Source organism: Ovis canadensis, chromosome 3 (genome assembly GCF_042477335.2).
Source record: "Ovis canadensis isolate MfBH-ARS-UI-01 breed Bighorn chromosome 3, ARS-UI_OviCan_v2, whole genome shotgun sequence".
Lineage (NCBI taxonomy): Eukaryota > Metazoa > Chordata > Mammalia > Artiodactyla > Bovidae > Ovis > Ovis canadensis.
The window spans coordinates 6,674,854-6,702,021 of NC_091247.1; the positions used below are offsets into that span (position 1 = coordinate 6,674,854).

Consider the following 27,168-nt stretch of genomic DNA (forward strand, 5'->3'; position numbering starts at 1 on the left):
CACAGGCCACACCTGACCTGCCAGTGGGCGGGGCCAAGCCAGTCCAAGGAGTGGGAGCAGCTGGGACTCTCCAGCCTCTTCCTCCCCATCTATGTGATCACCCCGATGCCATGGCACAGCCCGCCTGCTGGGTGCAGAGTGACCCGAGTCTGGGCAGGGGCTCACCCCTCCATGAGAGATCCACAGGCTCTTGAGGGACTTGAACCTGGAGGGCCCCAGGCAGCAGGCGCTCATGGCCCCAAGCGAGGCATGGCATGGGGAGAGACATCTACCAGCCCGCCCTGCAGCCGGCAGCCCCACAACGGACTGCGAGGGGCCGCACGCTCTCTCTAGCCAGGTTTCTGTGTCCTGTGACTGGGAGGGTCTGGCCGGATGCCCTAGGCAGACATGGCTGCAAGGGGGAGCCCCTCCCAAACTGCTTCTGTGCTGCTCCGCTTCCTGGGTGAGGGCAGGGTGGGGTCAAGGAGGCACCCCTCCCCGGGCCTCCTCTCCCGCCCAGCCTGGACAGAAGAGGACACTGTGGGCGCCGTACCTGTTGTAGAGGTGCTCCCACACGTTCTGTGGCAGGATCACCACCAGGTCGTCGATGTAGTGATATTTGTTGGGCGGGATCCCTGAGGAGGAAGGTACATGGGGGAGCTGGACCTGCCAGCCCTCCCCTGCCCCGCCCCTGGCACAGAGAAGGCCGCCTCACCTCCATGGGAGCAGAGGAACGTGTGGTTGGTGATGGGCCCTGGCTCAGCGAAGGTGTTGAACTTGTTGAGCCATTCCCGGGACACATAGAACCGCAGCAGGCTGGGCTCCCGCATGGCGGCCAGGGACACCACCTGCTGCCGCTCACGCACAGCTTCCTCGCTGCTCTTCCTGGGGCAGGGTGGCACGGGGGAGGGTCAGGAGTGGGAGCCACGCGCCGTGCAGGAAGCCCCACATTTCAGGCCCCTTAGCACCCCTCCACATCTCAGCACCCTCCACATCTCAGCACCCCTCCCTATCCCAGCACCCCTCATCTCAGCACCCCTCCACATCTCAGCACCCTCCGCATCTCAGCACCCTCTGCATCTCAGCACCCCTCTGCATCTCAGCACCCCTCTGCATCTCAGCACTCTCCATTATCTCAGCACCCTCCGCATCTCAGCACCTCTCCATACCTCAGGACCCTTCCGCATCTCAGCACCCTCCACATGTCAGCACCCTCTGCATCTCAGCACCCCTCATCTCAGCACCCCTCTGCATCTCAGTTCAGTTCAGTCGCTCAGTCGTGTCCAACTCTTTGCGACCCCATGAATCGCAGCACGCCAGGCCTGTCACCAACTCCCAGAGTTCACTCAGACTCGTGTCCATCGAGTCAGTGATGCCATCCAGTCATCTCATTCTCTGTCGTCCCCTTCTCCTCCTGCCCCAAATCCCTCCCAGCATCAGAGTCTTTTCCAATGAGTCAACTCTTCGCATCAGGTGGCCAAAGTACTGGAGTTTCAGCTTTAGCATCATTCCTTCCAAAGAAATCCCAGGGCTGATCTCATTCAGAATGGACTGGTTGGATCTCCTTGCAGTCCAAGGGACTCTCAAGAGTCTTCTCCAATACCACAGTTCAAAAGCATCAATTCTTCAAAAGCTTCTTCAAAGCTTCCAATGTTTCCCCATCTATTTCCCATGAAGTGATGGGAACAGATGCCATGATCTTCGTTTTCTGAAATGCTGAGCTTTAAGCCAACTCTTTCACTCTCGTGTTTCACTTTCATCAAGAGGCTTTTTAGTTCCTCTTCACTTTCTGCCATAAGGGTGGTGTCATCTGCATATCTGAGGTTATTGATATTTCTCCCAGCAGTCTTGATTCCAGCTTGTTTCTTCCAGTCCAGCGTTTCTCATGATGTACTCTGTATATAAGTTAAATAAGCAGGGTGACAATATACAGCCTTGACGTACTCCTTTTCCTATTTGAAATCAGTCTGTTGTTCCATGTCCAGTTCTAACTGTTGCTTCCTAACCTGCATACAGATTTCTCAAGAGGCAGGTCAGGTGGTCTGGAATTCCCATCTCTTGAAGAATTTTCCACAGTTTATTGTGATCCACACAGTCAAAGGCTTTGGCATAGTCAATAAAGCAGAAATCGATGTTTTTCTGGAACTTTCTTGCTTTTTCCATGATCCAGAGGATGTTGGCAATTTGATCTCTGCTTCCTCTGCCTTTTCTAAAACGAGCTTGAACATCTGGAAGTTCACGGTTCACATATTGCTGAAGCCTGGCTTGGAGAATTTTGAGCATTACTTTACTAGCATATGAGATGAGTGCAATTGTGCGGTTGTTTGAGCATTCTTTGGCATTGCCTTTCTTTGGGATCGGAATGAAAACTGACCTTTTCCAGTCCTGTGGCCACTGCTGAGTTTTCCAAATTTGTGGCATATTGAGTGCAGCACTTTCACAGCATCATCTTTCAGGATTTGAAATAGCTCAACTGGAATTCTATCACCTCCAGTAGCTTTGTTCATAGTGATGCTTTCTAAGGCCCACTTGACTTCACATTCCAGGATGTCTGGCTCTAGATGAGTGATCATACCATCATGACTATCTGGGTCGTGAAGATCTCTTTTGTACAGTTCTTCTGTGTATTCTTGCCACCTCTTCTTAATATCTTCTGCTTCTGTTAGGTCCATACCATTTCTGTCCTTTATCAAGCCCATCTTTGCATGAAATGTTCCCTTGGTATCTCTAATTTTCTTGAAGAGATCTCTAGTCTTTCCCATTCTGTTCTTTTCCTCTATTTCTTTGCATTGATCGCTGAAGAAGGCTTTCTTATCTCTTCTTGCTATTCTTTGGAACTCTGCATTCAGATGCTTATATATTTCCTTTTCTCCTTTGCTTTTTGCCTCTCTTCTTTTCACAGCTATTTGTAAGGCCTCCCCAGACAGCCATTTTGCTTTTCTGCATTTCTTTTCCATGGGGATGGTCTTGATCCCTGTCTCCTGTATAATGTCATGAACCTCATTCCATAGTTCATCAGGCACTCTATCTATCAGATCTAGGCCCTTAAATCTATTTCTCAATTCCACTGTATAATCATACTCGTCTTATTATAATCATTATAATCATATTATAATCATAATCATCTCAGCACCCTCCATATCTCAGCACCCTCCACATCTCAGCACCCCTCCATATCTCAGGACCCTTCTGCATCTCAGCATCCCTCCTCCATCTCAGCACCCTTCCGTATCTCAGCACCCCTCATCTCAGCACCCCCCACATCTCAGCACCCTCGTCATCTCAGCACCCCTCATCTCAGCACCATCCTCATCTCAGAACCATCCTCATCTCAGTGCCCCTCCAAATCTCACCACCGTCCGCATCTCAGCGCCCTCCACATCTCAGCACCCTCCCACCTCAGCACCCCACATCTCAGCACCCCTCCACATCTCAGCACCTCTCATCTCAGAAACCCCCTCATCTCAGCACCCTCCCATCTCAGCACCCCTCCTCATCTCAGCACCTTCCATATCTCAGCACCCTCCCATCTCAGAACCCTCCTCATCTCAGCACCTCTCATCTCAGAACCCCCCTCATCTCAGCACCCTCCCATCTCAGCACCCCTCCTCATCTCAGCACCTTCCATATCTCAGCACCCTCCCATCTCAGAACCCTCCTCATCTCAGCACCTTCCATATCTCTGCACCCTCCTCATCTCAGCACCCTCCATATCTCAGCACCCTCCCACCTCAGCACCCCTCATCTCAGCACGCTCCCATCTCAGCACCCCTCCTCATCTCAGCACCCTCCATATCTCAGCACCCTCCCATCTCAGCACCCTCCCATCTCAGCACCCCTCATCTCAGCACCCCCTTCATCTCAGCACCCTCCATATCTCAGCGCCCTCCACATCTCACAGGCCCCACCGCCGCTGCCAGAGTTCCAGCGTCATCACCTCCCACCAGGATCACTGCAGAAAACCCAACTCAGCTACATGGGTTTCCTGCTTTCCTGACAGCAGCCAGAGCAGCAGGCTCTCTTTAAAACCCCCAATCCTCACTCCTCCCCGGCCTAAAGCCCTCGCAGGCGCCCCCCCGCCCCCGGGTGAAGTCCTGCGGAGGCGGCGCAGGACGCTAGGCTCGCGGGTCGCTGGCAGGGCCCCGGCGCGCTGGCCGAACCGCACCTGTAGAAGAGCACGTAGGCCTCCGCGTTCTGCACCACCGTCTCGTGGACCTCGGTGACGTACTGGTCGTCGAACTCATACCACTGCCCGTTGATCACGTTCTGGCAGTAGGCGATGTAGTGGCCACCTGCGGCGGGAGACACAGGCGGTGACGGAGCCCCCGGGGGACCGGGCGGGGTCGGGGCAGGGGTGGGCGCGGACTCACTGCCTGCCGTGCCGTGGTGGCAGATGACCGAGAGGAGGTCATAGGTGGTGATCTGGGACGTGCACTCCTTGGCGAGGAAGGGGTGCAGGTCAAGGCCCTCGAGGGGGAAGGACACGTGGCTGCTGATCTTGAAAGAGTACATGACCTCGTGCCTAAACCGTTTCAGGTGAATGCACAGGATCTGGGGGAGGTGGAGAGAGGTGCTGATCACTCGTGGGCTGGCCAGGGCCCCGTGACCCCAGGGCACCTGATGGGGGCCTTGAGCCAGGGCTCCGGGAACTGCCCCCCAGCCCACTGCGTGACCCACTCAGGCCCTGCAGCCCAGATGACTAAAAGAAAGTGCCTACAGAGGTCTTGCAGAGGTCCGGACCAGCCAATGGTCCAGCTTTTGACTCTGTGTGAACACACTGAAGAACCATGCCTAGGGGTGTGCTGCCCACCCCAGCTGGGCGGGTGTCTGAGCAGCCTCCCTTTCTTCGACACACATTTTCAAGGATGGAAAATCCTTACTGACGACTTGTAACTTGGTTGTATTTTAGATTAACAGCCTTTATTAGAGCCATTAAAAAAAAAAAAAGAACCATGGATGGGAGTGGGCCCAGGCCAGCTTCCAGTCCCCAGAGAAGGTTGGTGTGACTGAGCTGCACCACCAGGACTGGCCACTGGGATGGGCTGAACTCGAACACTCGGCTGGTCTGGACAAGAAGCTGTCACTGGCCCAGTGCACCAACCCCCCCAAGAACTCTAACCACCAGCTCTGTGGGTGCCGATCTCCGCAAAGGATCCCCCCAGACTGGCTGAGCCAAGCCCAGCACCTGTGCCTTGGGCCACGCGCACCTCTCGTCGCAGCCACAAGCCTCGGCCAGGCCCGTTTCTGCCTCAGGGTTTCCACCACCAGTTCCTCCCGTGGTCTCACTCCACCAGACCAACACCTGCCTATGTCCGCAGGCCTCACTCAGACGCCACTTCCTCAGAAAGGCCTTCCCAGCAGCCCTGTCTCGGGCTCAGCCCAGAGGGTGAGCTCAGTGCCCCCACACCTGCCTCCTGCCCTCACAAGACGTGCTAAACGATGAAAAAACTGGGCTCTGCGTTACACACTGAACAACGAGCCTCCCTGGCATCAGCCAGACCCTCCCAGGGCAGGGAGTTGGGGAGGATCTCTCAAGACTCAGCAGCAGAGTCTCCACAGGTCTCCTGGGTCTGGGAGGGAGTCAGGCACTGCCCTGCACAGCGCTGTGCACAGGGTGGAGAAGGCCTAGCAGGCAGAGGGTCGGGGAGCTGCCCACTCACCTCCGGCAACCGCAAGACCTTGCAGTACTTCACCCCGTTGCGAAGCCTGGGAGGAGAGAGCAGGGGACGTGAACGTCCTGAGAGGGGGCCAGGCGGAGGCAAGTGCCCCTCCCATCCCAGGCACGCTGTGCGGCTGAGTTCCCTGGGGAAGGCCAGGGGGAAGTGTGTGGACCACAGATGCAGACAGGAAGTTGAGGAGAAGCCTCCAGAATGCACACACTTACTTTTTACACCGTTCACAGCTGTACATGTTGTCACCTGGGCAGTAAAATAAAGAGACCAAGGTTAGAGAGGATGGGACATGGTGGAGAAGTGCACGTGATGACTTAGAAGTAGAACCACACCAAGCTGCCTGCAAGAGATCTGTGTTTTATCTTCAAGGACACACAGAGGCTGAAAGTGAAGGGATGGAAAAAAACATTCTGTGCAGTGGTAACCAAGAGAGAGCAGGAGTGGCTGCACTTATATCAGATAAAATACTTTCAGCCAAAATCAGTTACAAGAGACAAAGAGGGTCACTATACAGTGATAATGGGGTCCACTCGTCAGGAGGATGTAACAACTACAAACAACACTGGAGCGCCTGAATACTGAAAGCACAGCTGAAGGGAGACACATACAGCAATTCAGTAACTGTTGGAAACTTTGACAGATCACCCAGACAGAAAATTAATAAAGGAACAGCAGACTCGAATAACACTACAGACCAAATGGACCTAACAGACACACACAGAACATTCCACCCAACAGCACCAGCATACCCGTTCTTCAGAAGTACACGCATTCTCCAGAACAGATCATATGTTGGCTCACAAAGTAAAAAAGCCCAACTTATTTAAAGAAGTCCAAAATCATATCTAATATCTTTTCCAACCACAATGGTATGAAACTAAAAACCAGTAACAGGAGGAAACCTAAAAAATTCACAAATATCGGGAAATTAAACAACACATTCCTGAACAACTGATGGGTCAGAGAAGAAATCAAAAGGAAATCAGAAAGTATTCTGAGACAGAAATGTAGATACAACATGCTAGCACTTATGGGAGGCAACAAAAACAACTTTAAGAGGTATAACTTTATAGCAACAAATGCCTACAGTAAGCAAAAAAGAACGTTCCCAAACAATCTATTTTACACCTTAAGGAATCAGAAAAAGAACAAACTAAACCCAAAGTTAGCAGGAGAAAGGAGATCATAAAGATTAAAGCAGAAATAAATGAAACAAACTAGAAAGACAATAGGGAAAAAAGCCAATGAAACTGGTTTTTGGTTGTTGTTGTTTTTTTTTTTTCCAAAAAGAAAAAAATTAACAAATCTTTAGCCAGTTTAACCAACAAAAAAGAGAGAGGACTCAAACAAAATTATAAATGAAAGAAGAGACATACAACTGACACTGTAGAAATATAAAGGATCATAAGAGACTTTATATTAAAAAAAAAAGAGAGAGACTTTATATTGATGAACTATACACCAACAAATTGGACAACCTAGAAGAAATGGATGAATTTCTAGAAATATAAAACCTACCCAGACTGAATTACGAGGAAATGGAAAACCTGAAAGGAAACTCCGCACAGCTTCCCGCATGACCTGCCCGATGCACCTCTTCCCTCTGGCTTTTCCTAAGTCATATCCTTTTATATTAGTAATAAACCAGTCATCTAGTAATAAAATGCTTCTCTGAGCTCTGCAAGCTGCTCTAAGCTGCTCTAATTGAACCTTAGGAGGGGGTTGTTGGAACTCCCCATCTGCAGCCACTTGATCAGAAGCCCGGGTGACAACTTGCAGTTGTGACTGGCGTCTGAACTTGGGGAAAGGGAGGTCTTGTAGGACTGTCTCTAACCTTGGGCTCCGAGGATGTCTCTAAGCAGAAAATGCCGAAATCAAGTTAAATGGTAGGATACGACTCAGGAATACTGAGTTGTTCCCACACAATGACATGGATAAATGGAAAGATATCCTATGGTCATGGAGCAGGATGATAAATACTATTAAAATGTCCATACTACCCAAACCCATCTATAGATTCAATGCAATCCAATGACGTTGTTATAGATATAGAAAAAAGTCCTAAAATTCACATAAAACTATAAAAGATCCCAAATGAACAAAAGAATCTTGAGAAAGAACAAAGCTGGAGGCATCACATTTCCTGATTTCAAACTCTACTGCTTAAGTCCAGTTATCAGAACAGTATGGCACTGGCCTAAAAACAGACACATAGAATGATGAACAGAAGTGAGAGGCCAGAGGTAAACCCATGCATATATGGTCAACTAATATTTGACAAGGGTGCCAAAAGTACTCAATGGGGAAAAGATAATCTTTTCAATAAACAGTGTTGGGAAAACTGGATATTCACATGCAAAAGAATGAAATTGTGCCCTATCTTACACCACTCACAAAAATAAACTCAAAATTAGTTAAAGACTTAAACATAAGATCTGACACTATACTACTTCTGGAAGAAAACATAAGGAAAAAAACTTCATGGACATTTGGTCTTGGCAGTGATTTTTTTTGGCTACGACATCAAAAACGCAAGCAAGAAAAGCAAAAATAAACAAGTGGGCCTACATCAAACTAAAAAGCTTCTGCATAGCAAAAAAACAAGCAACAAAATGAGGAGGTGATCTACAGGATGGGAGAAAATATTTTATAAATCATATATCAGACTAGGGGTTAACATCCAAACTATATAAAGAATTCATGCAAGTCAATAGCAAAACACAAACAGTACCACTTAGAAATGGGCAGAGGACCTAAATAGGATTTTTTCCAAAGAAGATATCAGATGGTCAACAGGTACATAAAAGATGCTCAGCATGACTAATCATCATGGAATGCTAATGAAAACCACAATGTGACGTCACCCCACACTTGTTAGAATAATTATCAAAAAGAAAGCTTTTCAATTTTTGAAACTTATTAATTTCTGGCTACAGCACACGGCTTGTGGGATCTGAATTTCCCAACCAGGGACTGAACTCAGGCCCTCAGCAGTGAAAGCCTAGAGTCCTAACCAGTGGACCACCAGGGAAATCCCAGAAAGAGGTTTTTAAAAAAGACAAGAGAATACAATTTTTGGCAAGGATGTAGAGAAAAGAGAACCCTTGTGCCCTATTAGTAGGAATGTAAATCAGCACAGTTATTATGGAAGATGGCATAGTAGTTCCTCAAGAAAATAGAACTATTAATAGGACAATCATTCAGTTCAGTTCAGTCACTCAGTCTTGTCCAGCTCTTTGCAACCCCATGGACTGCAGAATGCCAGGCTTCCCTGACCATCACCAACTCCTGGAGCTTACTCAAACTCATGTCCATTGAGCCAGTGATGCCATCCAACCATTTCATCCTCTGTCGTCCCCTTCCCCTCCTGCCTTCAATCTTTCCCAGCATCAGGGTCTTTCCAATGAGTCAGTTCTTCCCATTAGGGGGCCAAAGTATTGGAGTTTCAGCTTCAGCATCAGTCCTTCCAATGAATATTCAGGACTGATCTCCTTTAGGATGGACTGGCTGGATCTCCTTGCAGTCCAAGGGACTCTCAAGAGTCTTCTCCAACACCACAGTTCAAAAGCATCAATTCTTTGGTGCTCAGCTTTCTTTATAGTCCAACTCTCACATCCATACATGACTACTGGAAAAACCACAGCTTTGACTAGAAGGACCCTTGTTGACAAAGGAATGTCTCTGTTTTAATATGTTGTCTAGCTTGGAGAAGGCAATGGCACCCCACTCCAGTACTCTTGCCTGGAAAATCCCATGGATGGAGGAGCCTGGGGGGCTGTAGTCCCTGGGGTCACGAAGAGTGGGGCACGACTGAGCGACTTCACTTTCGCTTTTCACTTTCATGCATTGGGGAAGGAAATGGCAACCCACTCCAGTGTTCTTGCCTGGAGAATCCCAGGGACGGGGGAGCCTGGTGGGCTGCCATCTATGGGGTCGCACAGAGTCAGACACGACTGAAGCGACTTAGCAGCAGCAGCTTGGTCATAGCTTTTCTCCCAAGGAGCAAGTGTCTTTTAATTGCATGGCTGCAGGCACCATCTGCACTGATTTTGGAGCCCACGAAGAGAAAGTCTGTCACTGTTTCCCTATCTGTTTGCTATGAAGTGATGGGACTGGATGCCATGATCTTAGTTTTCTGAATGTTGAGCTATAAGCCAACTTTTTCACTCTCCTCTTTCACTTTCATCAATTCAGTTCAGTTCAGTTGCTCAGCTGTGTCTGACTTTTTGCGACCCCATGAATCGCAGCACGCCAGGCCTCCCTGTCCATCACCAACTCCCAAAGTTCACTCAAACTCGTGTCTGTTGAGTCAGTGATGCCATCCAGCCATCTCATCCCCTGTCGTCCCCTTCTCCTCCTGACCCCAATCTCTCCTAGCATCAGGGTCTTTTCCAATGAGTCAACTCTTCGCATAAGGTGGCCAAAGTATTGGAGTTTCAGCTTTAACATCAGTCCTTCCAATGAACACCCAGGACTGATCTCCTTTAGAATGGACTGGTTGGATCTCCTTGCCGTCCAAGGGACTCTCAAGAGTCTTCTCCAACACCACAGTTCAAAAGCATCAATTCTTCGGCACTCAGCCTTCTTCACAGTCCAACTCTCACATCCATACATGACCACAGGAAAAACCACAGCCTTGACTAGACGGACCTTGGTTGGCAAAGTAATGTCTCTGCTTTTGAATATGCTATCTAGGTTGGTCATAACTTTCCTTCCAAGGAGTAAGTGTCTATTAATTTCATGGCTGCAGTCACCATCTGCAGTGATTTTGGAGCCCCCTAAAAGAAAGTCTGACACTGTTTCCCCATCTATTTCCCATGAAGTGATGGGACCAGATGTCATGATCCTAGTTTTCTGAATGTTGAGCTTTAAGCCAACTTTTCCACTCTCCTCTTTCACTTTCATTAAGAAGGTTTTTAGTTCCTCTTCACTTTCTGCCATAAGGGTGGTGTCATCTGCATATCTGAGGTTATTGATATTTCTCCTGGCAATCTTGATTCCAGCTTGTGCTTCATCCAGCCCAGCGTTTCTCATGATGTACTCTGCATATAAGTTAAATAAGCAGGGTGACAATATACAGCCTTGACGTACTCCCTTCCCTATTTGGAACCAGTCTGTTGTTCCATGTCCAGTTCTAACTGTTGCTTCTTGACCTGCTTAAAGATTTCTCAGAAGGCAGGTCAGGTGGTCTGGTATTCCCATCTCTTGAAGAATTTTCCACAGTTTGTTGTGATCCACACAAAGATTTTGGCATAGTCCATAAAGCAGAAGTAGGTGCTTTTCTGGAACTCAATTGCTTTTTCGATGATCCAGCGGATGTTGGCAATTTGATCTCTGGTTCCTCTGCCTTTTCTAAATCCAGCTTAAACATCTGGAAGTTCACGGTTCATGTACTGTTGAAGCCTGGCTTGGAGAATTTTGAGCAAGCCAGAATTTTGAGAATGATCAAATAACCAAGCAATCCCACTAATGGGCATATAACCAGAGGGAATACAATCACTGCCTCAAAGAGCCATCTGTGAACCCCTGTTCCGTTCCGTTCCGTTCAGTCGCTCAGCCGTGTCCGACTCTTTGCGGCCCCATGCATCGCAGCACGCCAGGCCTCCCTGTCCATCACCAACTCCTGGAGTTCACTCAGACTCACGTCCATCGAGTCCGTGATGCATCCAGCCATCTCATCCTCGGTCGTCCCCTTCTCCTCCTGCCCCCAATCCCTCCCAGCATCAGAGTCTTTTCCAATGAGTTAACTCTTCACATGAGGTGGCCAAAGTACTGGAGCTTCAGCTTCAGCATCATTCCTTCCAAAGAAATCCCAGGGCTGATCTCATTCAGAATGGACTGGTTGGATCTCCTTGCCGTCCAAGGGACTCTCAAGAGTCTTCTCCAACACCACAGTTCAAAAGCATCAATTCTTCGGCGCTCAGCCTTCTTCACAGTCCAACTCTCACATCCATACATGACCACAGGAAAAACCATAGCCTTGACTAGACTAGAATCCCTGTTCATTGCAGCATTATTCACAAGAGCCAAAAGGTGGAAGCAACCCAAGGGTCCACCGACAAGATGATGAATAAACAAAACATGGTCTATCCAAAATGATGGAATATTATTCGGCCTTAAAACAGCAAGGAAATTCTACACCTGCTACAATATGGATGAACCCTGAGGACGTTATGCTAAGAGACACAGGCCAGTTGCAAAAGGACAAACACTGTATGATTCAACTTGGATGGGGCAACTAGAATAGTCAAATTCAGAAAAACAGAAAGTAGGATGGTGGTTGCCCAGGGCTGGTGGAAGGGGAGACAGGGCACGGCTATTTAAGGGACAGAATTTCAGTTCCGCAAGATGAGAAGGTTCTGAAGATTGGTTGCACGACAATATGTATATAGTTAACACTACGCTGAACTGAACACTTAAAAGTAGTCACGATGCTACATTTTATGTTATGTATATCTTAAGTGAAAGTCACTCAGTTGTATCTGACTCTTTGCAACCCCATGGACTGTATAGTCCATGAAATTCTGGCCAGATTACTGGAGTGGGTAGCCTTTCCCTTCTCCAGAAGGGAATACATATCTTACCAACTTAAAAATTAAAAGGAGTTTTCCCAAAGGTTAATGCGATGCCAGTCACTGAACAGAAAAACAGGAAGAAGACAGGAACAGGAAATTTCAAAATGGGAAATACAGTCAGTATTTTTTAAATGTCTGAGCTTATCAATAATCAAGGAAATGCAAAATTAAAGAACGCTATCCTATTTGTCCACCAAATAGGTAAAAAAACGAAAACAGGGAACCCCTAAGAGCTCCAAGGTGGTGAGGCTGCGAGAGTGTGCAATCCCAGAGCCTGCCCAGCAGGCAGGTGTGAGACACTGAGTGCGTCCCGGAAACCTTGAACCGTATCCTGACCCAGCGCCCCCAGCCCCACTCCAGCCTGGTCCACTCACCCTTCAGCTCATCAGCAGCAAAGAAGGCAGCCAGGCAGTCTTCCAGGGTGACGACTGGCCCCCAAAACCAGCTAGGGGTACAGGATACCACGAACCTACAGAGACAGAAAGCGAGTATGGGGGCATGCTGCCAGGGTCTTGGCAAAAGTAAGACATGGGGGCCTGGGGGGCTGAGGTCTGTTTGGATCCAGAGAGGCAGCCTGGCCTGGTGCATGGACTTAGCTGAGGTCTGGAGCTGGAAACCTGGGACCACCAGCCAGTGTCCTTGCGAGGGTGACATCACCTCCCCGAGTCTTGCCTTCCCTATCTGTGAAGAGGCCCTGGCCACGCTGGCCTGTCTTCAGGGCAGAGCATAGGTTCCTGACATCAGGAGGGTAAAGCAGGCTTCGTGGAACACAGTGGAGGCTCCAGAAAGCCCACTGGCTCTCCCTGCAGGGCCAGGCCCTCACTCAGCCACTGCCCTCCTTTCTAGCTGCCACCTGGTCACTCTCCCCATCATTACTGCCCTCCAATCTATGGCCCTGTTCAAACCAGGCCACCTCAGTACCGCCACAGAACATGCTAACTCACGAGCATCCTTCAGTCTCAAGCCCCTTCCGAACTACACCCTCATCCCTGTGAAAGCTGGTATTTTGCTGTTAAAGGTCTGTCAGCCCATCAGGCTGCCAGCTCCAGGAAGACCAGGTCAAGGGTGGTTATTTCTTCCAGCAGGCGGGGAGGTGGACCTACCGTCGGATATACTCCACAATAAAGGCAAGCCAGCCCTGGGCCGCATAGCTGTCCCCACAGGCGCCCGGCTTGGCTGGCACGTTCTGGTAGATGGCCGAGTGGAGTTTGGCCAGGTCCTCCTTGCCAGGAATGGGCAGTGACAGGTCCTGGAATGTCTCCACTGTGGTGGACACCTGGGGCGGGGGAAGGTTGAAGGTCAATCTGGCTTTCCATCTGCCAGGGTTCTGCCCTGCCCAGACCAGGGGTCTGGACCCCAAACCCCAGCCGCCAAATGACAGGTGTGGGGCAGAGAGCCAGCTCCCCAGTCCTGGGACACGGGGAGCCCCAGGACCAGGGCCCACCTTTAGAGAGATGGGGGCGCAGAGCCAGTGCCCCAGCCCCAAGCTGAGTGGGAAGCCCTGTGTGTCGCTCCCCTCCCCACGTGGCACCCACCCGGTCACAGGTGAGACACTGCACAAGGCTGAGGACGGAGCCGTCGAAGATGTCCGAGATGACGCTGCGGTAGCTCTGCTCCTTCCGCCGCCGGCTGCTGGGGACCTGGGCTGGGGGCACCGCGTCCTGGGGCTAGACCTGGGACTAGGCCCGACCCGCCTGCCCGCCTGCCCGGGGCCAGAGGCAGGCTCTGGGTGGTCACGCCTGTACGAGTCACGTGACCGGCTCCCACGCCACCTCCTGGGTCTGCGGGAGGCACCCCCCACTAGTGCCCCAACTAGTGTCCCAGCCACGTTAAGACGGCTCAGAGACACCGCGTGAAGGACGCGCGGCACAGCCCCTGACAGAAAGCGCTCGCAAACCAAACACCGCCGCCAGGGGCGCAACCTCCGGCCCCGGCCACCCCCCCGCCCCCGCCCCCCCCCGCCCCCGCCCCCCCCCGCCCCCGCCCGAGCTCCCCGCCTCCCTTTCCCACCCGCCCGCTCCTCCGAACCTTTCTTGAGCACGTAGGCCGGCCCCATCCTCACGGGGCTGGCACGATGAGGGCTGCTGGCCAGCTTGGTATGCCCCTCGTGGTGGTGGACGGGGCTGCAGGGCCGGGAGGTGCTGCGCATGTGCGCCTCGTTGTCTGGCTCTGGGGGTGGACAGAGCGAGGGGGACCGTGCTGGGCGGCTGAGCCAGCCCCCAGCCTGGTCAGGAAGACCTCCAGCGCCTCCAAAGGGCGCCAAGGCCTGAACCCACCACGTCTCCTCTGTCCCGAGCCCAGCCCACTCTCCAGCCCCTACATAGGACACGTGTCCACACACTTCCCATTCCTGCTGGGGGCTTGAACTCAGGGCAGGCTCTGACTCCTTCTCCACCAAGTGACATGCTATTCACCTGACTGCTCACCTAGAGGCCGGGTCTAGTGGGACAGCAGCCCCCTAGGGTAGTGTAAATCACTCAATCGTGTCCAACTCTTTGTGACCCCCACGGACTGTAGCCCACCAGGCTCCTCTGTCCATGGGACTCTCCAAGCAAGGATACTGGAGTGGGTTGCCATTCCCTTCTCCAGGGAACCTTCTGGATCCAGGGATCAAACCCAGGTCTCCTGCACTGCAGGCAGATTCTTTCCCATCTAAGCCCCGCAGGGTAGGGCTGGGGGCCAACAGGGCCGCGGTGCCCCCGCGGCTGGCTGGTACCTGGCGTCCGGCAGGTACCTGGCGTCCGGCAGGGACTGGTGGACCGCGGGGAGGGTGGCTGCGTCTCCCGGGGCTGCTGCTCCAGGGCGGCCATGGCGGTGTCCACGTCGGCGTCCTCGTCCACCTGCTCCGAGTTGGTGCGCTGCTGGCCCCACGAGAACTTGCGGTCCTTCATGCGCTCCTTCTCAGAGATGGCACGGCCCGCCTCGTCTGCCAGCAGCAGTTCCGCCTCGGCCTGGGAGCCTCCCCCGCTGCGCCCCTGCCCGTCGCCCTCACCGCGGTCGCTGCTGGAGTCGCAGGACAGGAACTCATCCTCTGAGGGGCTCCGGTCACCCTCCCGCTTCTCATCTGTGTCGCTCGAGTCTGAGTCCCGCGCCTCAGTCAGCGCCGCTGCTGTGGCCACCACAGGCTCCTTGAGTTCCTCGTGCAGCTGGTCCATCAGGCAGCGCAAGAATTCCTGGGTGTCCTGGAATTCCAGGGTGGCCTCAGCATGGGCACCCCTCCCCGGCAGGGCCCACCTGACCCCCTTCTACTGCTGCTGCTGCTAAGTCGCTTCAGTCGTGTCCGACCCTACGACCCCGTAGACGGCAGCCCACCAGGCTCCTCCGTCCCTGGGATTCTCCAGGCAAGAATACCAGAGTGGGTTGCCATTTCCTTCTCCAATGCATGCATGCATACTGAGTCGCTTCAGTCGTGTCCGACTCTGGGCGACCCTATGGGCAGCAGCACACCAGGCTCCTCTGTCCACGGGATCCTCTAGGCAAGAACACTAGAGAGGGTTGCCATTGCCTTCTCCACCCCTTCTACTGAGGACACAAAGGCTGGGCGGCCAGCCGACCTCTCCCAGGTCTCGAGCTCTGAAGGGGCAGAGTGGATGTGGTGACCCAGGTCTGCCCGTCTCCAGGCTCCTGCTTTCCAGCCCTGCTTCTGACTCAGCACGGGAGACAGCAGATGTAAGCGTTCAGCCATGAAAGTCTCCTTGCTCCCAAAAGGAGGGGAAGTGAGTGTGAGCATGGAGCTGAGTGGGACACAGGTGACGCTGTGGGGGGGTATGCATGTGAGCACCCCGCTGAATTTTTTGGGTAGTAATGGCAGCCGGCAGGCCAGGCCACCAACAATCTTAACCCATCTCTGGCGCTCTCTGTTCCTCTGGCCCTTCACCAGCCCTGGTGCCCATGCCTTCCCGGGACTTGTGGCAGGAGGGACAGGCATCCCACAGGCCTGGGCACGACTCAGTGGCCAGGACAGGAAGTGGGCAGAACAGAGCTGCCACTGCAGGCTGGCTGGGCCTCTGATCCCGGCAGTGCTGCCGTGACCCTGATGACTCTGTGACGAGGTCGCAAGCCCAGGGGGAGCCAGGGCAGTGAGGCCTCTGGCACAGCCTTGCCCAGTGGCTCAGGCAGGGGCAGTGCACACAGGAGGTGCTTCAGAAGATCAGAAGATGATGGAGCAGGTCGCAGGCAGCTGGGGGCCCCTGGTGCCTGTGTGGGGCCACTGGGTTCAAAGTCCAGCCCTGTCCCTCACAGTCCTTGACCTGGATGTCAGAAGCAGCCCCTAGGGCCCCGCTCCCACCCCCACGAGGCGGCGACTAAGCAATGGCCAGAGCCAGCCGCACACCCAAAGCCTCAGGTCGCCGACGTGGAGAGAGGGGCCTTGGTTTCTCAGTTCTAGCTGAGGGAGGGGCTGGCTCTGGGTAGATTTCATCAGCAGAATGTCAAACAGGTTCAGCCCCAGCTGCACGCCCAGCAGCGAAAACCCCATCTGCGGTAGGACCTGAACGGTCAGCTCGGGGCAGCAAGCTGCATTCTGCTTCACCGTGGGTCCATGATTTTATGCTGTAGAAAGATATCACTGATTCCAGAAGGGTTCTCTAGATTTACAACAACTTACCATCAAAATGTCTAGTTTACTAAGAGTGAAATTTTGCCTATGGTTAGGGGAAGGAGAAAGCACAGGCCTATGTGAGTGGTCAGAGGTGCATGTGCCTAGAATCAAGGCTGCCTGAGGTCAACTCTCCCCTCTGCCTTGTACCAGCTGTGTAACTGATACGTGATCACTGGGCAAGGACTTGCCTGCTGAACCTCAGTGTCCCAACCTGTCAAGTGGGGAGAATACCAGCAGGTTCTGGGAGGCTCTGAGGTCCTTGCACCCATGAAGGGCTCAGGCAGCAGGAGTCCTGCCTGGCAAAGCACACCTCTGGTCTTTTCCACACTGGTCTTGGTTTATAGCCCTGGGTGTCCCCTGGGGCAGCTCAGATGGCCTACCTGCTGGGCATAGCCTCGGAACATTGGGTTGACCAACTTGATCCCGTGGGACAGGCTGGTGGGAACCACATAGCTGGGGCTGTAAGAAGACCAAATCCGTTAGTACAGGCGGTGGTCTGCTCTGAGCTATTCAAGCCTGCGAGGGCAGCTGGGCAACCATGATGGCCAGATCAGGCTCTGTGTGGTGTTTACTGCAATGTCGGGCAGTGCTGGCCCGGCCAGGGACCCCGGCAGGTTTACACATCTCTAAGGTCAGGAAAGGAAAACATCAAGTCTTGGCTCAGCCAGGCAGAGAGCTCTTGACTAGGATGGCATCACGTCCCGCCAGCCTGTGACACACCTCCTTTAAAATGGTTCTCATTCTGAAATATTTACTGTTGCTTTCTAATTTCAAAAGTCATACATGTTCATTATTTAACAACAGAAAATTTCAAAAAGAAAATTGAAAATTTCAGAAAAGCATAGCAAAGAATCATCAACACGAGCAGCATCCTGCAGAGATAACCACCAGGAAGATTTCCAGACGTTTCCTTGACAATGCAGACACAAAATTACACTCAGGTAAACACTTGAACGTGGCTTAAAGTTGGAGCTGTATTGCATCATACTGTTTAATAATCTGCTTTTAATTTATTTCGATGCACTCACTTTATTCCCAATTTTAACGTTTTCCTGGATCTACTGCAAGCATCTGGTCTTTAAATTCCTTTTACACTGAGCTAAAGCCCCTGGTCAGTGTCAGCCACCACTTCTGAAACCCTGTTCGACATGCACAGATGTGGCTGAGACTAGGAGTGGTCACCACGTGTCTCCAGACCTCAGCACACACGCTCTGAAGCACGGCCAGCTGCAGTCAACACCAGGTTCAAGTTCTAGCTGCACCTTTCACAAGACGTGTTATCTTGAGCAAGACGCTTGAATCTCCCTGAACCTCGGTTTCCCCAGTTTGCGAACCAGAGCTGGCTGTGACCTACACCTGGAAGGGCCCCCGTAAGCATGACACAGGGGACGCATGGCCCGTGATGGTGAGAGGTTGAGGGCACCGGAAGTGCTCCATCAAGGGGCCCGACAGAAAGCCTGTCCCCACACCCTTGCCAGAGGTCGGGGACTCGGTCACTCACCGTTTCCTGTGCCAGACCTCAGAGACCAGCTTCTGATAACTTTTGCACAGGGCTGGCTTCTTGTCTGTGCGGACCAGGCCTCCACACTCCAAGAAGAACTGGGTGAGCGGGGGGCTGGGGGAGGGGGCAGGGAGCCAGGTCAGCAAAGAAGAGAAGGGGTACAGGGCATCATTTATAAGAGCTGGCTGGAGAAGCAAAACTGTCCTGTGTGGAGATATACCAGGGCCCCCCAGAGCCATAAATACCTGTAGGTGACTTGACAGACCCCACCTGTTATGGGGCTGAATTGTATCCCACCCCAAATTCATACACTGAAGTCCTAACCCCCCCACCTTAGAATGTGAATGCACTGGAGATAAGGTCTTTCTTTAAAGACTGTTGTGTAAAAATTAGAGGAACCATCACCCCTCCTTTCATCAGCCCCTGCTTCCTGAGCCTGAAGGCCTCTCCCTCACTTCTTTTTTCTTTGTTTTTGTTACCTCATTACATAAAAAATAGTCATTTATTATAGAAAAATTAGGAAATACAGATAAGCAAACAATAGTAACTGACCTTAACCCTACAATGTGAGTGAGGATAGCTATTCTGAAGATTTGGGGGCATATCCTCCTAGAATTTTCTATGCATGCAGAGCCCCCATCCCTCCCCTCCTTTTCATACACACGCACACACACACACACACACACACACACAGAACCCTTAGTAGGTGCAAGATCCTGAGTGCCAGGCAGAGGAGATGGCCCAGCCTCAGGGAGTAGAGGGTATCTTAGATGGAAAAAAATATCCTCACCCCCCCAAATGGGACTTCGCCATATAAAGGTTCACAACCTTTTTCTACTTATCATATTCTGAACTCCTCCCCATTTCAATAAATATTGTCCTGCACCATTTTTTCCTGAACTCGCCGTAAAGCTGGTCTGTACTAAATCTGTGATTTTTATGGGCCTTTAACATGTTTCCAATAAATGGCAGGGTGAGGAACGGCACAGACAGTGTTTTGAACCTCTCTGGGTACTGGTACCTCCTTTAGCAGAAATTCCCATTGGAGGGATTGCTGGGTCAAAGGGCAGGTGTGGTTCTGGGCATTTTGATATGTACCCACATCCAGGCTTCTATGAGCAACGCACATGACCCAGCTTGGGGGCAGCAGCTGCTATTCCCAGGGCCCCACAACTTCCAGATGAGGCGAAACCTACCAGTTGGACAGGGCCTGCAGGGCTGCATTCATGTAGCAGGAGTTGCCGAGGTTCTTCATGCCCGTGAGGCCTGGGAAACCAGCACACACGCAGGGGGAGGGGACAGTGAGCACTCGGAGAGGAGCCGTGGCTCCCGAGCCCCCCAGGACCTGCCCGGGAAACCTGCCAAGTCAGCCGATGGAGTCCCACTCCCTGCAGCCCCAGCTACCACGGTGGGTGGACCCCACAGACCCCTTCACCCTCCGCCCCGTTCAGCCCACTGTCCGCGCTGAGCAAGGCCAGCGACCCGGGCTGAAAAGAAGCCTGCCTGCCAGGGGCACGGCTGAGGTGCGGCTGAGGGCTGCCAGGCCCCAGGGCCGCACTCCAGGGAAGCCCTCGTGTCACAGAGAACGCCCTACGCCACCCCACCTGCCAGGTAGCACAGCTCGTGGGGCTGTTACCTCGTGGCTTCAGGTCATCGTCCTCCGACTCAGACTCTCCTTCGTCTGCCACAGCGATGGGGACGGCTCTCAGAGGGTGGGAGGGCGGCGGAGAGTCCTGTGTCCGAGAACCAAGGTGAGAAGTCAGGAAGACTAGTAGGTGAGGAGGGAGAGGGGCTGGGCACGGGCCCATGCATCCATCCCTGCGCTGGGGTGTCGGGGGAGCAGCCCAGACCCCTAACCACTCAGTTAGCCCACCTGAGCAGGGGACATGGTGGTTAAGAGAGGGCATGAGTTTGAGCAAACTCCGGGAGTTGGTGATGGACCGACTGGGAGGCCTGGCGTGCTGCAGTCCACGGCGTGCTGCCGTCGCCAAGAGTCAGACACGACTGAGCGACTGAACTGAACTGGTGGCCTTGCCCTGGGAAGTCTCTGACTTGTACTTTACTTACAGTAATGAGTAATAATATTTTATTTATAACAAATTTGAGGAAAAATAGAAACAAAGAAAAAACAACAGGCAGCCCAACTTTTCTGAGACAAACACTGTCGATTATTATATCTGTTGCATTTAAACTGTTAATACACACACACCCAAAACAGGATTTGTATATACTTTTTATAGACATTTTTGTAAAAAAATAAAACAAAAACTCATATATATTGATTATTTAAGTCCACAAACATAGTCCGTACACATTTACTGAGCACCTATTATGTGACCATCATTGTCAACAGGGAGGAAAGACAACACTGTACCCAGATACATCAGGCCTCTCCGAGGGCTCAGATGCTGACTTAATGAGCCCTCCCTGAGGGTCAGCTCCGCGCTGGGCTCCCCCACCCGCCTCCTCGAAAGGTCTGAATGGCTCCTGGCCTGGTGCACTGCCGGGGGAGGGTGTCCAGGTGTTTCCCATGCCGGCCTTGGCCCAGGGCACCCCCAAGGCCTACCTGCCCCCCGCCCCAAGTCACCTCTGCGTCCTGAGCCCTCACACTGCCCTGGACAGGGCTGGGGCTCAGCGGGCATTAGCTGATTTGAGCTCTTCAGAGCCGCCTGGGCACTCGGAGCGGGAACAGATGCCGTTGGGGACCCAGTGCCCTGCCCTTGCCCTTGTTTCACCACCGACTGGCCCCTGCGCCCCCTCACCTGCTCTGAGAACTTGGGCGCGGGGCCAGGGGGGTGGGTCGCCAGGCGCGGCTCCAGGAACACTTCCTTCTCACAGGCATAGCACCACACCCGGAACGTGGTCAGGTTCACTGTCAGGTTGTGCTTTTTCGCCTGGAAGGCAAGATGCAAAGGAAGGAGAACACACTGGCCCAACAGGTGCCGCGGGCCTGCCTCAGCTACGCGGGCTCAGGAAAATCCCAGATTTTCAGGAATCTCAGATTCTGCTCCCCCCACCTCAGCCAGGCGTGCCAAGGGCTGCCGCTGCCTTCTCTCTTCCTTCTTTGCCGTGACTGTTCCTATTTTACACACACAGCCGCCTAGGCCCAGAGAGGCGGGTGGAGCCAGGGGGCAGCTGGAGCTGGGGTCTGAGCTCGGGGCCCACACTCACCTGTGCGTGGAGGGTGCTGTGGTCAGCAAAGGATTCTCCGCAGCCGACATAGGAGCAGGAGACCTGGGGAGAGACGGAAGGGGAGCGGGACGGGGGGCCATGAGGGGGTGTCCCCGCTGCCACCCCGGGACCCCAGGGTCCAAGGCCCGGCCACCGGTTTGTGCACCCGAGGTGCGCGCTGGGCACAGCTGGCCGCCACACAGCCGCCCCACCTCTCAGCGAGACGGGCGGTGGGCCCTGGGCTGAGGCCTGGCTGCTGGGCGCCCTGACCCGCTCCTCCCTCCACTCACCCCTTTTCCACCAAAACCCCACTCCTGATGGGCCAGTTGGCGGGGCCACACTTTTGGTGGGGGGCGGGGGGAGCCTGGGCCTCATGGCCGTTTTCTGACGGGGGACACTGAATGGGCAGAGGTGGCCGGGGGGCCCTGTGCTGACCCCGTGCCCCGTGGTGACCTGCCTTTGGCTTTGCGCTCTCCTCCCCTAGATCCACCCAGCTCCCAAGGCCCAGCTCGTGGCCTCCACCCCAGCCCTGGCTGTCGGACGGCTTCACTGCAGGAGAGCGCTGGTGCACCCTGAGCACTGGTCAACCACACACCAGCTGGTGAGGGCCTTTCAAGGAAACGGCCTTTGGGCGGCGTCACTTTCTGCGTCAGGTTCCGTCTCGGTCTCTCGGGGGGCGTCTGTGGGCTCCCAGGAGGCAGGGCCATGACTCCCACTTCCTGCTGTCCCCGGAGCCCCAGACCGTGTCCTGCAGTGCAGTTTACCCTGAGCGACAGGCCCAAAAGGACGAGGCCAGAGCCCTACTGAGCCTCCTGTGTCTTCTGCAAAGAGACTTGAACTGTGATCTTTGTGCCCATTTGCTGCCTTTTTTTTGGTCTCTCCTTGTATTTGTTTTCAAAGAAATTTTTAGTAAGATTATATATAGTGTGATATATACTTGTGGCAAAGTTGAAAAACACTACAAAGTTATAGAGAAAAATGAATTACCTGTAATTCTGCCTCCCGCCCCCAGAGAAAATCATCACTTGTTCACACATTTACCGTTACTCTTTTGGGTGAGCACAATAATCACAACCAGATTTTACTAGACACTGTCTACAGGCCACATACCATGTTAAGCCCATCACAGGCACCATCTCGCCAAATTCTACCCTAAGGTGGGGGTCTACAAGGCGGGGGCAGTCGTCAGTGTTGTGGCCTCTGCTTTATAGATGGCAAAACAAAGACCCAGACTGGCCCGGGGCGGGGCGGGGGTGGTGGGGTGTGTGTGTGTGTCGGGGGGGGGTGGTGGTGTATATGTGTGTGTGTGTGTGTGTGTGTGTGTGTGTGTGATGTCTGACTCTTTGCAACCCCATGGACTATAGCCCACAAGGCTCCTCTGTCTACGGGATTCTCTAGGTAAGAATACTGGAGTGGGTAGCCATTTCCTCCTCCAGGGGATCGTCCCAACCCAGGGATCGAACTCTTGTCTCCAGCGTCTCCTGCACTGCAGGTGGATTCTGTACCACCGAGTCACCTGGGAAGCCCCAGCTGACGGACAGACTGCCACTAACAAGTGCCAGGGTTCACAGCCAAGATGCTGCATCGTCTCATAAGCACATGCTGAATAGAAACTTCCCCTTCATGCCGATGGGCTCATTCAGTCCACAGTCTTCTCTAGCCTGCTTTTCCCTCTTTGTCTTTAATGGTTGCAAGGGCAGGCAGCCCAGGGGCTCGCACACCCTGGGGCCCTCTTGGCTTGGGCACCACACCCGAGACATCCATGCCCTATGTCCCTGCCCAAGGTTTCAGGCCATGCCCACGGAGGACAGGTATTCCCAGCCCAGAGTCTGGACCCAGCTCCAGGCCCCCAACAGCTGCAGGAAACTCACCTGGAGACAGGCCCACAGGTTGGGTCCAGAAACCCCGCATGACTGACAGGTGCTCTGTGTGAGGCAGGGAAAGAGACAAAGAGGAGGGTGTGAGTGGCCACAGGATGTGTGCCATCAGACTCAGCTCAGAGGCTTTGCCTCACAGAGATCCCGGCCCATGGGGCCACTTTAAGCTTTACTGTTTGAATTTTGTTTTTTCACGTGCCTGAAAAAACATCTTCAATACAATCACTTACAGCTTATCAGGGAATGTTTACCAGGAGGATTCCTACGTGCTGTTTCTCATAAATCCTCTGTTGCTTATCAGCTTCTGCCAGAAGCAAGCAGAACTGCACGCAGCTCTCAGGACTGAGGTCATAAGATGAGACAGGCTTGAATCTCCTTCAGGAAACATTTTCCTTATGACAAAACTGCCCAGTCTCGATCCTCTTTCTTGAGACATGGATTGTCTCCTGACCTTGTGCCCACTGTCATCACTTGTTCCCTTGGTAACGGGTGCTGCATGTTTGGTTTTCTGATCTTTATCATTGTCGAAAGAAATTTCTTGTACCATAGCCTATATATGCTCACAGAAAGACCATTAAAGCACCTTTGCTCCATTGGAGCTTGGGTCCCCGTGTCTTTCTTTTTTTTTTTCTCTCTCTCTCTCTCTCCCCCTGGCTAATTCTCTGGAGCGTAGAAACCCGTTGTGCTATCTCTCTTGCCTGGGCTTCCAAGAACCCCTCGAGAAGGTGCCCTGTGCCTTCACCCCCTCGAGAGGGTTCCCTGTGCCTTCATGAGTGATGGAAGCCCCGTGTCAAGACCTTTATTGGTTCTCTGCGTAAACCAGGGACTATCAGCCTCTTTCTCTCTTTCACTTTCTTATCGTCAACTCCGGACTGCCAGGTCCCAGTCCATTAAAGGATCTCAACAAAAGCTTCAGCAAACAGACTCCTTAATATGCTCTCATCACACCTTCTACTCTTTCATGACACTCATTTATTTAAGCCTTTCTGCCCGGCTAGACTATGGGCTCCACGAAGGAGGGATGGTCTGTTTCGCCTAACCCTGCGACTTCACAGAGTCTGGTACAAATCAGATTAGTATCTTTGTTGACCATAGAAACACCCATGTATCTGTTGATCAGGATGACAGAGCCTGCTTCTGGTCCACTGATATCTCTCTTCCCTGCTTTAATAAAAGAATCTATGTATTTTGGCTGAGCACATGGTCAGTGAGCTACAGACTATGTGTCCTAGCCCCCACTGTGATCATGGGGGCTCAATTCTAGTCAACAGCATAAAAGTAAAAAGTGACATGTGCCACTTCTGAGTTTTGCACAACCCTTGGTCTCTCTCTTGTTTCCACTGGCTGGAATGCAGATGTGATGGCAGGAACTCAAGCAACCACTCTGGACCTGGAGGTGAATGCCATATGTTGAGAATGACAAATCCACTCTATCAGAGCCACCTGCATCCGGACTGCTCAATGAGAAAAGTAAACCCCTATCTCATTTAACTCACTATATTTCAAGGTCTTTTCACTATAATTTAAACTGACCTAAGTAATTTTGTCTGTGTCTATCTAGAACAGCAGTTTCCAGCTGAGCTTCCACAATACCCAGTGTGTCTCTGCCAGTTGTGAGATGAATTCTAAGCACTGGTCTCTGTAGCAGTTACAGGGCTGATCCCTGGTGAGGGATCACAATGAGGTATCCAGCTAAGTTCTTTGGACCTTGCTCATGTAATCCTTATCACAGTCTCTGCAACAGGTCCCAAGACCCCCTTCTTACAGATGAGAAATGGAGGTTTGGAGAGGTCATGACCCTACTGTCAGAAGCACTGTCAGCTGAGGAGTCAGGGTCATCAAACTTACGGGAAAGGTCTAGTTTCCTCCCAAGGGTGGCCACATCGACCCTTAAGCCTCCATGGGAACTTCTTTTCACTAAGCCCAGATTCTGGCTGTGTTTGTAAAAATCCTGAACATGGCTCTCTCAGTAAGGTGGAGAAGGCGCAGCTCATCCCAACCGTGGGGCTGAGGTTTGCAGTCTGTGTCTTAGGGTCTCTTGCCAAGGATGCTAAGGGGGCAGGAGACCAGTCTACTTGGTAGACTCAAAGTTGCTACTCCTGATCTTTCCAAATTTGTCATCTCTTTTGTGACTTTCTGATTTCACAGTTCACTCCCATCTTCCCAAGTTTTTTTTTCATTTCAGTCATATGAATGAAAAAAGTATTGTGTGCTTATTTCAACAATTTAAATGACGCATACACTGTATATAATATGTAGCATATTATATACAACACATATATGCTGTATATAATGTGTAGTATATTATATATAATACATGTTATATATGTGTAATATATTATATATAATACATATATACTGTATATATTGTGTCCTATATTACATATAATACATATATGCTGTATATGTGTCATATAGTATATATACATATGCTGTATATAATGTATCATATATTACATATATGCTGTACATAATATGTAGTGTATTATATAACATATATATATATGCTGTAATAACTTGAAGTATTTCTCTCCATACCTTTGGCTAGGAAAAATGAGATCACACTATACCAACTTCTCAGTAACAGGCTGCTATCACCTATTCAGGGCCATCCTTCTATGTCTGTACACAGAGACCCCATCTCATTCTTTGCAAAAAGTACACAGGGGCCCACACTACGGGTACAGACACCACAACTGTTTCACTCATTCCCTTCCCGGTAAATATGCATTTGACCACCAGTGTTTTCCTTTTTCAAATAGTGCTTAGTAAACACTGCTGTATTTGTATCTTGTAACGGGTACATACATTGCTATTAGATACATTCCGAGTGTGGGAACTGAACCCCTGCAGTCATGGTAACTTGACTACAAACTTCGGGTCCACTTCCCTCCCTCGGTCGGCTCTGAGTAACAGCAGTTTGTGCCGTGCGCATCTGAAACGGTGCCATATTGGTTTCCTGGCAAAATCCTTGACCACCAGGGAAGTCAAGCACCTTTTTTCAAGAGTTTCTCAGCCATCTGCATTGCCTCCATTGTGAGCTACCTGGTTCAATCCTTGCGCCTTCTGGGTATTTTAAAACCATGTTGGTTTCATTTTGTAGATTTCCAAAAGGCTGCCATGTCCCAGCCCGATCTTCCCAAGTTCTGACTCCCTCTTCCCACCTTGTTTGTCTCCTCCCTGCTCTCAGATTTCCCAAGAAACTCTCAGTTTGTTTCACTTATTCCTTTGTGCAGACGCAGGAAGAGGCCCAGTGTTAGATGGTGCAAATGCACCACAGCCTCGCTCCGCTCTTCCTCCTGACCACACTGAAACTGTGCTCTACAGGGTTAGCAGAAATTGGTGATGAACAGAAATGGAACTTGTCTCACACAACAGCAACTAAGGGAAGAGCTGAGTAAAAAACCCCTCTGCTTGAAGCCTGCCTTCACTGAGCAAGCTTGCCTTAATTATTATTCTTTTTAAACTGCATACCCTCTATGCTTCATGTAGCCTATACATCACCAGACTCCTTAACCACCCCTACAGATAACATCTCTGATGTATGTGTTGCTATAGTAATAGTGGTTTAAGCTGTTTTTTCAGAAACTTGGAGTCTTGTCCAGTTCGAGCCAGCTAAGACTGTTTGGGACCACTAACCCTAAAATTGGGTGTGTGTAAGTGTCTGATAAATGACCTTTTGATGTCAAAGGACCCAAAACTCCAGCCTCAGATCATGCTAAGCACCTCCATTTTTGAACACGCATCCTAGGAAGAAGCACGTTAACTCAGACACACTTGTGCAGAACACTGA

The 27,168-nt window shown here is 51.7% G+C and overlaps 1 protein-coding gene across 7 annotated transcripts in view; it reads right to left on the reverse strand.

Annotated features, from left to right (window-relative positions):
• USP20 (ubiquitin specific peptidase 20) overlaps positions 1-27,168 on the reverse strand; it is a 46,357-nt gene that overhangs the window by 4,866 nt on the left and 14,323 nt on the right. For 4 of the 7 annotated variants that reach the window (XR_011255085.1, XR_011255083.1, XM_069580013.1 and 1 more), the window contains 18 exons: positions 23,370-23,423; positions 21,499-21,561; positions 21,090-21,221; positions 19,964-20,060; positions 19,524-19,593; positions 18,328-18,441; positions 17,207-17,285; positions 14,943-15,408; positions 14,255-14,395; positions 13,762-13,871; positions 13,330-13,502; positions 12,601-12,695; positions 5,864-5,897; positions 5,640-5,685; positions 4,350-4,530; positions 4,145-4,271; positions 695-864; positions 533-614 (listed from right to left, as the gene is read on the reverse strand). Coding sequence is in view for 4 of the 7 variants with exons in the window: in XM_069580013.1 (XP_069436114.1) it covers positions 533-614; positions 695-864; positions 4,145-4,271; positions 4,350-4,530; positions 5,640-5,685; positions 5,864-5,897; positions 12,601-12,695; positions 13,330-13,502; positions 13,762-13,871; positions 14,255-14,395; positions 14,943-15,408; positions 17,207-17,285; positions 18,328-18,441; positions 19,524-19,593; positions 19,964-20,060; positions 21,090-21,221; positions 21,499-21,561; positions 23,370-23,423 (2,234 nt within the window). In the remaining 3 variants the exon portion in view is untranslated. The remainder of the gene's footprint in view (positions 1-532; positions 615-694; positions 865-4,144; positions 4,272-4,349; positions 4,531-5,639; positions 5,686-5,863; positions 5,898-12,600; positions 12,696-13,329; positions 13,503-13,761; positions 13,872-14,254; positions 14,396-14,942; positions 15,409-17,206; positions 17,286-18,327; positions 18,442-19,523; positions 19,594-19,963; positions 20,061-21,089; positions 21,222-21,498; positions 21,562-23,369; positions 23,424-27,168) is intronic. The other 3 variants (XR_011255084.1, XM_069580015.1, XM_069580016.1) reach the window with 1 other exon arrangement.